Genomic DNA, 12,298 nt, shown 5'->3' with positions numbered 1-12,298 from the left:
TTTTTTAAGTTCGCACTTTAGAAAAAAAACACCACGAGGAAATTCTCAATTCAACAATTTTATTAAAAGTATTTATTTTATTGAGTCGCTGAAAATTATAATATAGAAAGAACGATTTTACAATTGCTTGGTTGTTACACGAATGTCAGCATTTGTCCCCACATATTAATATATACATACTTAACAATAATAATAATAATAATAAGTATAATAATAATATACTATAATATGCTGTGGTGCACATAACACTTTTATCAGCGGGGCTAGAATTAAATACGAAATATACTATAATACATTCATTTTTTACATTCATATAATTGAAATATGCAATAATATTAATTTTATTCAATATATGCAATAATATCCATTTTATCTAAAATATGCAAAAACATGCAAAATAAAAACACCACCATTTATCTCATCATGAGGTGATTCGTGGACATTATTGACAAAATCAATATTCAGAAGTCGCATAAGAAATCATGCTGTTGCATACATATCCTAACCCTGGTAATAACTAATAGAACATAGCCACATAGGTAGGTTATAGTACAATAAGTTGGTAGTACAGAACTTATAAGTAAAAACTAATCATATTAAATATTATAATTAAGATCAGTATTAATTATTTAAAATAATACATATTTATAATATATCTGTATTTTTATTTTAAAACAAAATAAAACATTTAAATAAATTATGTAGGTACTTACTATTTTTTACAGCAGTAATTTGGTGAATCAATTTGCTTTTTTTATTCTTGTTTCCAGAAAAAAACGATTTTATATCATGCGAGTTTCTTTTAAATGTTCATACTTTACATGAGTTAATATGTCTATTCCAATTTTTATCGTTCATTGATGAACTTAATTTCCCGCAATCACATTTACAAACAGAACTCATAGTTTTTGGTATTAAATAAATTACTTTATAAAGTTGATTTGTACTTAATATTCTTAGACAATTATAATTTTTAACTTTAAATAGTAGTGGTTAAAAATTAAAAATTCTTAAAAGTTAAATAATAAAACCAATTAAATAATATAAATATATGTCAGAGTCTTTTTGAATTATAGCTGGCTTATTAGTTATTACACTAAACTGAAGGTACAGTTGATTTTCAACGATAGTGTATCATAATTTATAGGAATTTTTAGCTATTTATAAACACTATAATGGACTAAATGTTGCATTTTTGATAACATAATAGACGCTAATAATGTAATATACGTATGTTAGTGGAGTGGGTGGTCGCCAGTCGGCGAATGTCTATTTTGGTTGATGGTTTTTATTTTTATTTTTGTTCTATCCAAAATGCACCATTAGTTGTTACTGTTCTTACTAATCAGTAATGATCGTATTATTATGAACTATTTGGTGTTAATTGATCAACGAAATAATGTATATGTAATACCAAATACTCGAAGTGGGCAATACTACTTAATAATTTGTGATCCTATTTCTATTAATTGTCATCATTTTATTTTCCTCTGGACCCACCCCCCCCCTTAAATGTTTATATATATGGCAGCTGCCATACATAAACATGGACTTCGGCGCCACTGCATACATTTATATACTTAAACCCGGCAACGACGGGTAATTCAGCTAGTATACCTAATAAAATAGGTCGATTAGATATAAGCACAATATTCGACAGCGACAGTGTATGTTTAACCGCTCAGTATTGCAGTTGCATACTTCGTATATTATATATTTTCACTTACTTCAACTTCATGTTGTTTAAAAATATCGAATATTTAATTTTACAAAAAAATAAACCACTCGTAAAATACAATGGGTTTTTGTATCGGAAGGATTGTGAAAACGGCGTAGTTTCATATTGGAGATGTGCGGAAGTTGAAAAATGTCGTGGTAGAATTAACATTAGAAATTATTTGGTTATTAAAGATTCTTCATTCAAACATGTACATGTCCCCAATCCAGCTAAAATCGAAGTCAAAAAATTAACTGAAGTAATGAAAAAAAGTGCTTTAACTACTCAACACAAGCCAAGTAAAATTATTAGTGATATTGTAATAACGGCGTTATCAAATGTAATTCAAGGCAATCTCACAAGTGTATCAAATCTTAAAAGAATTATTCAGCGAACTAAGCAACGTAATCAACGCTCTCCGCCTAATCCACTAACTTTGAAAGATTTAGGAGAAATACCAGACATGTATAGACAAACAAACAATGAAAATAAGTTTTTGTTGTTTGATAACTACGAAATTAACAGTCCTACAAAAAATATAATTTTAATATTTTGTATAAGTAAAGGGTTAAAGTTAATGTCTGCATCTGAACATTGGTTTGCCGACGGTACATTTAAGAGCGCTTCTTCAATATTCACACAAATATACACAATTCACGTATTGAAATATAATACTGTAATACCTGTAGTTTTTGCATTATTACCTGATAAAAGTACTGCAACATATTCTTATTTAATCAAAACACTAAAATTGTATATACCGTTAAATCCTAAAACTATTATGACTGACTTTTGAACAAAGTGCAATATTGGCATTTAAGGAAAATTTTCCCAATATAATTTCTCGTGGTTGCCACTTTCACTTAAGTCAATGTGTAAGGCGAAAAATACAATCGATACCCACAATCCACGAAAAATATCTAACTGATGTAGAATTTTCTATTCAAAGGCGATTGTTACCAGCACTTGCTTATGTATCTACCAGTATTTGACGTAATAGTAAGTTTCGATCACTTATGTGAAAGTGATTATTGCCTAGAACACGAAGAACTTTTTCAACCACTATTGGACTACTTTGAAGATACTTGGCTTGGAAAGACTGTACGCAAACGACGTAGAGGTCCAACATTTCCTTTGGAAATGTGGAATTGTTTTGACTCGATAAACTTGCCAAAGACTAATAATTCTGTCGAAGGTAATTAATATTTTCAAATAAATATATTTAAAATATATTAAGTATGTTAAATATATTTTTACATATTATATAGGTTGGAATCGTGGTTTTAATCATTTATTTGGATCGTGTTACCCAACTTTTTGGAAACTCATAAAAGGGTTCAAACAAGAACAGACTAACACAGAAATGAAAGTAGAACAATACATAAGCGGATAAAACCCAATAAAAAAAAATAAAAAATATCAAGATACTGCATTAAGAATTTTAGAAATTCAAAAACAATATAAAGAAAGAAATATTGTAAATTATTTGAAAGGCATAGCCTATAATTTATCACTACAAGTATAAATTATAAATATAATTTAATATCTTTTATCTTTTTTTTTTTTTTTTTAAATAATACACTTTTTAAATACCTAATATATTTTTATTTTTTATATTAAATTATTTTAAAATAATATACTTTAGCTGTTTTGAACATTCGCTATTATGGCTTTTAGCTATTTTATACTTAGCTATTTTGCTGTCGCTATTTTGGCATTCGCTTTTTTGGATTCCCGGTTATGACGGTGACTCAAAAAAAATAATAATAAAAAAATATATATTACGGGGCCATAGTCTTTAATGAAGTGATCAAAGCGAGTTCGATTAATGTTCATATTTTACCAATCATTCGCATATCCATGTAGTTCGACCGATTTGTGATCGAGCATTTATCAGCCAAGTTGTCTATCCGTTGTTTTACAATATTGACTCTCTGTAATGGTAGAAACCTCCCCGGACAATTTAGAAACTCTGTATAATTTTATTAAGCTTAAATAAAATATTCTTCAATAAAGCAACGTATAAATGTTAGTCATTTGCATTGTAAATTGAATTGTAATTTATATTTGAATATACCTAATACTTTATATAACTTTCAGTTAGTTTTTATTTGAACCAATTTTTAAGATCTGATAAAAGGTCATGAATAAAAATTGTTAATTAATTTGTATAAAAAGTAATCGCCTAACAACTATGATAATTTTATGATTGAACATATAATACGATTGTTATTCACAATCTTATGCATCGTATAGAATTGTGTCTTATTCATAGACCTTTTACTTTACCGTGAGAACTACTAGCATGTTCCATCTATTAGTATAAGGTCTTATTAAATAATAGTATATTGTAGAGACGTTGATTAGAAAATGTGTAGGTATCATGTACAATTTATCTATTAAGTATTTGCAATAATTACCATAACAGTTGTTTTAAAAATAATTATAGTAGACATCATATAAAAAATAAAGCTTAAATATTAAAAAAAATCTCTCGGGCGAGACCGTGTTATTTAGATATTATATTTTAACTTTATGAACTCAATGAATATTAAGAAAACTATTATTGTTATAAACATAAAAAGTAGGAAAAAAATATTTTTTGTTGTTTTAGAACATGCTGAAAAGTGCAAATTACATACATATAATTAGCGATTTCCCGTGTGAAATTTAATTAAAATAAATTTAAAAAGTTAGCGAAACAAAATATATTATAATACACCATATAATATTACAAACGGTTTGAAAGGAACGAGAGCAAAGAGGTAGATGTATTTGCATTTGAATAACGGGAAATCACAAAATAAATGAATAAATGCTATTGTCCATTATCCGTTTCCGTGCATTATAAATTGTAGGTTGTAGGAATTTGCATACGGTTATTAAACGATGCCAGTAGTATTATATGAGTATTATTGTTCTGGGGTACTACGTACGCGGAGTTTATAACCTCTCGGGCATAGGTGTACAGGTACTCGCTGGACCTATAACACGTTTACTGTGTGTTTCTAACTGATAATAGTGATAACAGTTATGTTGGAAATAATGTAATTTTTTTTCGGTCACTAAACTAGTGCCTACTTAAAATGTCTAATTTTTTAATACTAAACTTAATTCACGTTTTAATTTATTGAACCGTAGTTCTCAATGTTTTATTTTTTAGAAGTTAAAAAAGTAATGTATTAATTATAAGGATGTATACTCTGACATTATAAGTGTAGGCTGTGTCAACAGTCCAAGGTTCGAGTAAGTATTTACCTCACATTGGGAACAAAATATTTGCGTTGATCACTGGATTTTATTTTTATTTTTTTTCTAAAGACATGGATGTGGCCGAGTTGCAGAATGAAATAAATCGGCTTACCCGTGAACTTGACCAGGCACATACAGAAAAAGTGCAGTCGGCCACTTATGGTCTAAGTTTGCTGGAAGAAAAACAGGCATTAACTAAACGGTATGAAGAGTTGGAGAATTTATATGAAAATGTCAGACAAGAATTAGATATCACTCAAGAGGTAATATTGTTTATTGCTTAGAAATGTATAATTTTATATTCATGAATCCAATGATTATGCAGTATTATTTTTTGTATTCATTTGAAGGTCATTGTTTTACATTAAACGTATGATTTTTATAAATTAAACCAATAAAATAAGTAGAATTTTTTGAGCATGGTAAATATTTCTACCATTTATAACTTCTATTAGAATTTTCCATTTCAATTATTGTATATTAAGTATAGCAAAGTTTAATTACATATTTACATTATAATTTTTCCTGACTAATTGAGTTTCCAGTTATTATATTATTTCTGCTTTTAAATATTATAACATAATTATGTATTACATTTACTTTATCTTTTTTTTTTTTTATTTTACATAATGATTCTTAGTTACTTAGTATCCTTAGTAACTAAATTTTCTTTAAAAGAAAGTTATTTTTATTGATATTTCATTTTGTCAATGTTTAAAGTTGAAAGTGGTTAATTTATAATTGAAAGTTATACTATGGTTTTTAAATAGATATTTCAATTATTTCAATGTTTTCAAGTTTTTTCAAATTCTTTTTATTTTTTAAAATATGTTCCAAAATAGTAGCGGTTGTCCTTTTTATTTAAAAATTATTTAATTAAAAATATATTATATTTTTTTATATTTTATTAAATTAATCTTACTATAATGCTTTATTGTTTAAATGCTTATTACACTATAAAAAATAATTTTAAAATGTTAATATTTAATTAAATTTAGTTTTTATTTTTATTTAGCTTATCTTAAAATCTTAATTTAGATAGATATATTTAACCTAAATAATAATAAATTCATGATAATATTTAATATTTTTATTTTAAACAGGCGATAACCTATTATTTATGTTTTATTAGTATTGAGTCTTAGTACAAACATTTTAACTATAAAAACAGTAATCATTTAATTTAAGAAGTATTAGTAATAAGGATTTGTATTAAGAAGTAAGTCTTATTAGATATATTGTTTTATTCATTGAAATTGATAAAAAAAACTCTTTACATTTGTTTGTTTTAACTAATTTTATTGTGTTTTACTAATTTTGTATTTTTTTTTTTTTTTTTATAATAAAAATTCATTAACAATATTTTAATTTATTATTACTGTTAATAAACAAATGGGTTTTACATGTTTAAATGTAATAAATATATATTAAATAAAGTTAGAACCTAACATTTTTTAGCATATTATGTTTGAATTATTTATATTTCATTAAAACTTAAATTTCTCTGCCCAAATGAAAAGTTTTTTAAATTATGAAAGTGTATTATAAATTTTTTTATAATTTTTTTTGTTTTTATTTAAGGCTTTGACAAAATTTCAAACTTCTCACAAAGTAACCACTAAATCTGGCATAGAACAAGAAGAATCACTTTTGTATGAAACAGCAGCTTTAGAATCATCATTAAATACCACAATTATAGAACTTGAAAATGACACTAAATTGGTGAGTTTCAGAAATAACAAACATTTAGCATTGATAATAAAAAAAACAAAAATGTATTATTTTGTATAGTTAAGACAAGAGTTAGAACGTGTTCGAGTTGAACGAGACAGAGCTATCCAAGAAAATAATGAAGTATCAAGGTTGGGTAATGAATCTAATCATGAATGTAAACAGCTTCGTTCTGAGCTACGCGAAGTGAAATCTCGTGAGACTCATTTACTTTCCGATTATTCAGAACTAGAGGAAGAAAATATAACATTACAAAAACAAATTGCTCACTTAAAATCTTCTCAGGTTAATTTTAACAAAAGTAATTCATAATAAATGGGTTTTTTGGTTTAAATATACATTTTTTATAGGTTGAATTTGAAGGCGCGAAACATGAAATACGTCGACTGCAAGAAAATGTTGAATTATTGTATTTGCAAGTTGATGAGTTAGCAAAGTTGAAAAAAATTGCTGAAAAACAAATGGAAGAAGCTCTGCAATCATTACAAGTAAAGTTTACTATCTAATTGTTAAAATATATGAAGAAGAAATAATACACTTTATTTGGATATAGAAAACATAATGTTTTGATTTTAGGCTGAACGTGAAGCTAAATATGCACTGAAAAAAGAATTAGATCAACGCATCAACAATGAATCTGTTTACAATCTCAGTAATTTAGCTTTCAGTATTAGAGGTATGTAAATAAAATATATTACCATTTAATGGTTAGCTACTTGTACTATAAATAAAATGTTTAATTCAACTTTGTAAATTTATGATATATAATTTAATAATAGGTTGTTGAGTACTTTTTTAAAATCTTACAATATTTAGTTATTATTTTATAAATAATCTTTTGCATTTAATAAAAGTCATACGATAATAATAATAATAATAATATAATATAATTTTATAAATTATAAAGGTATGGGTGGAGACCAAAATGTTGGTAGCGATGATGAAGATGATCTACCTGTATTACGTAAACTTGAAAATGATATTGGTTCGAACATGGAACTACCAGAATGTGGAAAACATGATTTGTTTAGTGAAATTCATCTTAATGAACTAAAAAAATTAGAGAAACAGTTGGAACAAGTAGAAAATGAGAAAAGTTTACTGACACAGAATCTTAAAGAATCTCAATCAGCATCTGATAAATGTAAATCAGATTTAGAAAATTTAGCAGCTCGTATATATAAACTTGGATCACATATCAGATCTTTAGAGTATCTTGGTGCTCAAACTAGTCTTAAAGTAGTTCCAGACAATAAGGTAGTTTTTTTGTTTTTTATATTTATTATTAGATAACTAAATTTAAATGAATAAATTTTTAATTAACTTATATTTATTGGATTATAATTATTAGGTTGAAGAGAGAAATTCAAATGCCTCTTTAGAGTACTATCAACAATGGTTTAGTTTAGCTTCTACAGAAATTGATCAGTTGCATGGTGACTTAGAAGAACTTGAAAAACAATTAAATTCATCAGAAGAAACCTTATCATTGAAAGATGAATTAATCATGCTCAAAAATAAAGTATTTACTTATTTGTAGAGCATTATTTAAATTTTTTTCTTTTAATACATTTTTTACAATATGAATGTATATATTTATATAATTTATAATATATTTATGTATATTTTTAGTTAATAGACAGAGAACAAAAGACAATGGAACTCGAGTCAAATGTACGCTTATTGGGTGAACTGGCTACAGATGCTAGTGCTTCTCTCGATAATGCACAAAATGATCTTGTTGTTATTACTGATGAATTGGCTCAACTTGCCTGCCAAATGTCAGTGTTAAATGGAAAGTCTATTACATTGAATAGTGGTATGGTGATATAATTGTTATGTTAAGAATATATCAATATATCATATAGAATCGTGAAATATATATTTATATTATTTTTACAGTTGTAAAAACAGCCAAAGAAACTGAAGAAAATGATCCCCGTCTTGATGTATTACGAACAAGACTTAAGTCAGATGTTTTTATAAAAGAATTAGAAAGCCTTACTGAAGCTTCATTTGTAGCAAAAAATCTTAGAAATGTTCTTGATCAAATTAAATTGCTCAAAGAATCAGTAAACATGTCTATAGACAATGCTAAAACTGTAAATCGAGAAAATCTTGACGGTACGTTATACTATCATAGTGCTCTTGGTGATAATTGATAATCATATATTCGTTTATTGATAACTGCAGGTCAAAGAAGTTTAATGTTGGACAATAATGATGAATTGTCTGATCTCCGTGAACAAGTAATGAAATTGCAGTCACTTTTAGCTACAAAAAGAGAGCAAATATCATCATTGCGTATGGTTCTTAAGACAAACAAGAATACTGCTGAGGTAGCATTAAACAATTTGAAGTCTAAGTATGACAACGAAAAAATGGTTGTTACAGATACTATGACTAAGTTACGTAATGAGCTACGTACACTCAAAGAAGATGCTGCAACATTTTCAAGTACTTTAACTTTTTAATGCACATATATTTTCTTTCTTATAAAATTGATTACACTTATTTTATGTTAATAAATTACTCATTTGCAGGTTTGAGAGCGATGTTTGCTGCACGTTGTGAAGAACAAGTGACTCATATGGACGATTTACAAAGACAATTAGCAGCTGCTGAAGAAGAAAAAAAGACTCTTAACCAACTTTTACGATTGTCCGTGCAACAAAAATTGATGGTCACTCAACGGTTAGAAGAAATTGAAATGGATCGAGAAATGAAAAATGTCCGACGATCAATGGGTACGCCCAATTCGTCTACACCTTCTAAAACTTCTAAAAGGTATAATCAGACCCAACGTCGAGACTGGTAAGATATATATTTAGTATTATTGTTTGTATGAAAATGAAAAAAAAAACATTAACAACTAACATCATTTGTGATATTTCTCCCTTTTTAATGAGTAGGGTTGATTTAAATATGTTAAACCGTCCTCTAAACATTTTTTATTTTATTAAACTAAGTCTTGAAATTACATAATTATTGAGTCCCTTTAAAACCGTGGTTTCAATATCCGTCCTGTTTTTGAACATCCGGTTGTTAATATTATGCATTGAATTGCCGTCCTAATGGTTCTCTGGTAACCTTAGCTTAATTTTTAATATTTTCTTTAATATTACTCATTTTTTTGGCTTTAGGAGTATTGAATAATGGTGATTTATTAATTGACAATTTTTTCGATTACATATTTTATTTATTCAACAATATTCTTTAAGTATTGTTAGATGTATTACATAATTATCTGTGTTGCAATTATTATTAGTATTATTTTTTAAAAAATACTATTGATATGGTCAATTTCGTTATCAATAAAAATTCAAAGGCACATAAACATACATTTGTCTTTTGTTCCTTGCAAGCTCAATAAATATAAATAATGGTGCCATAATTCATTTTTCACATTAAATTTTATTTATTTATTTATATGACAACTATTCCATTTTTACAATTGTTCCCATTTATGGCAGCCAATTTCTTATGTGCAATATAATTATACACTGATGTATTTTATTTTGTTGTCAAACTAGTTTTAAGATATTTAACTATTAATTTTTTTTTTTTTAATTTTATTCATTTTATAGTCTGTTTAGTTGTACATAGATACATAGTGTGATAATTACACTTTTAAAGAACCAGAACAAAACATGTTGCAATATTTTTTATGAAATTGTTATCTTGCATTAAATGTAAAACTTAATTTTTAATGTTTCCGCTTAGGTACTTACCAAAATGAAATTAACTATAATTTGTAGAATGACATGTTGTGTTTCTTTATTCAATTGTTTTAACTTGTTTTTTACTATGTTGTACTTACCATGAATTTTATGTTTTCACTAATCGGTGATTTGTATTATAAAAGAAATTAAAGTTTCAATATTATTAATTAATGTTAACATTAAAATTAAATGGTGTAGGGTCAACGTATATTGATGTTATTTTATTGACTAAATGTGGTAGGATATTATTTTATTAAATGGTCGTTAAATGTTTGGGAAATGTGAAATTATTTTAACTTAAATGGTGTTTTTATTTTGTTTTTCTTTTACATCATGATTTTAACCACAAACTAAATATGATTAATACGGAAAACAGTGTTGTGAAATATCATTCATATACCTAATATAAACTTTTATAGTATTGTAGCAATAAAGAATTCAGATAAAATTTGTATCTTATATATATGTTAAGTATATTCTTGCATTTAAAATATTGGTAAAATACCATATGTATATACTAGTGACTTATTCAATGAAAAATATTATATAGCTATGTATGAACACAACACAAGAAATTTTTTAATATACTTTTGTTCTAATCAAAATATTTTAATATTACTAAAAATAACAATAATTCATATCAGTATTTATAACAAACTCCTTCCAATAACCTTTTCCACTTAAAAAATGTTTGGTTGTGCCTCTGCATCATTGCATCAAACATGGGATTGTTAATTATACATTATTTACAAAATATCTCCACGATACATACGTACAACCTGTACAATAAACGTGTGTTAAGTGTGTATCGTCTAGATATTTCAAGTACTTAATTTGATAAAGCATATTTTTTATTATAATATGTATTGTATTATAGTTTACGCCAGTCCCTTCTGGACAATCGTATATTTTACTCGTCCGAAATATGAGTTATCTCATTAAACCTCAAAACGTATAACTAATTAATATTTTATAATGTATTTATATTTGTGTAAACATTATGTATTAAATGTGATACCCAGTCCCAATTATTTGTAATGCTCTATTTCTCTCTTACTCTCTTTTGTACGTCTCACACGCTCGTCATTAGTCGATATCATCACGTGTACAGATATCATCGACGACATAGAGTTGGTACGAGTCATAACTTTAAAAGTATTTATAATTTACAATATATAAAATCATTGTAATGAAACTTAATTAACACAATGTAACTATTTAATAAATAAAATAAAAAACGATGTACTTATTGATTTGCTGTGTTTGTTTACGCTTGTCTAATTCCAAGCCTTATGTCCTGATCTCCGTCCGTCTTTGTACGAGTTTGAAATAATAATAATCACACTGCATTATTATAGGTATTGCGTCTTTTATTTCTTTGAAAAGTGCTTGATTTGAAGCTTGAAGCATCATTCGCTTCTGGGATGAATCTGTTAAAGCGAGAGCAACGCCAGCTGTGTGCGTGCTGTTCAATAATACAACCACGAATCTCGACGGTAAAATCCTACTGGAAATCATTTCGATTTAAGTCAGGTTTTACACAAACCGATTATTTTCTCCACTGAGGGAGAAAAACGTTGAAAATCATCTAAACAAAAAGTCTAAAAATTCTTAGTCGGACAATATAATCAGTTATACCATTAAGTATGATTATTCGTTGTGTCGAAATATCCGACCTTATTTTAACGTCCAAGTCAATACCAGTCAAAAAGTACCAGTTTACCATTATTATACACGTATATTCAGTGCCGGATTAAATATTTAGGCGATTAAAATTTTGGGCCCTACAAAATTATTTTTTACATACATCTTTAACATTACTATTCAATAATTAAAACCAACTATTATTAATAAATAAAATCATGTTAATTAATTT

General features: G+C 26.5%; 1 protein-coding gene across 1 annotated transcript; it reads left to right on the top strand.

The window, feature by feature from the left end:
- The first annotated feature begins 4,740 nt into the window (after window positions 1-4,740).
- Window positions 4,741-9,811, top strand: LOC112694543 (protein bicaudal D). Its single transcript, XM_025570049.1, has 12 exons — window positions 4,741-4,963; window positions 5,039-5,232; window positions 6,551-6,691; window positions 6,761-6,985; window positions 7,051-7,188; window positions 7,277-7,376; window positions 7,608-7,957; window positions 8,052-8,222; window positions 8,333-8,519; window positions 8,603-8,824; window positions 8,894-9,157; window positions 9,244-9,811. Exons 2-12 carry the CDS (start codon window positions 5,041-5,043, stop codon window positions 9,516-9,518), a joined length of 2,265 nt encoding a protein of 754 aa, XP_025425834.1. The 5' UTR covers window positions 4,741-4,963; window positions 5,039-5,040; the 3' UTR covers window positions 9,519-9,811.
- Window positions 9,812-12,298: the final 2,487 nt, after the last annotated feature.

The sequence above is a fragment of the Sipha flava genome, unplaced genomic scaffold (genome assembly GCF_003268045.1).
Source record: "Sipha flava isolate LNK unplaced genomic scaffold, YSA_version1 130_pilon_pilon, whole genome shotgun sequence".
NCBI classification, from domain to species: domain Eukaryota; kingdom Metazoa; phylum Arthropoda; class Insecta; order Hemiptera; family Aphididae; genus Sipha; species Sipha flava.
The sequence above is the reverse complement of the archived record's forward strand: the minus strand, read 5'-3'. Positions and strand labels throughout refer to the sequence as shown.

Coding starts and splice junctions, on each gene's coding strand:
- LOC112694543 (XM_025570049.1), top strand. CDS start 5,041: ATGGATGTGGCCGAGTTGCAGAATGAAATAAATCGGCTTACCCGTGAA. Junction 6,692..6,760: donor TTGAAAATGACACTAAATTG/GTGAGTTTCAGA, acceptor TATTTTGTATAG/TTAAGACAAGAGTTAGAACG. Junction 7,189..7,276: donor AAGCTCTGCAATCATTACAA/GTAAAGTTTACT, acceptor TTTTGATTTTAG/GCTGAACGTGAAGCTAAATA.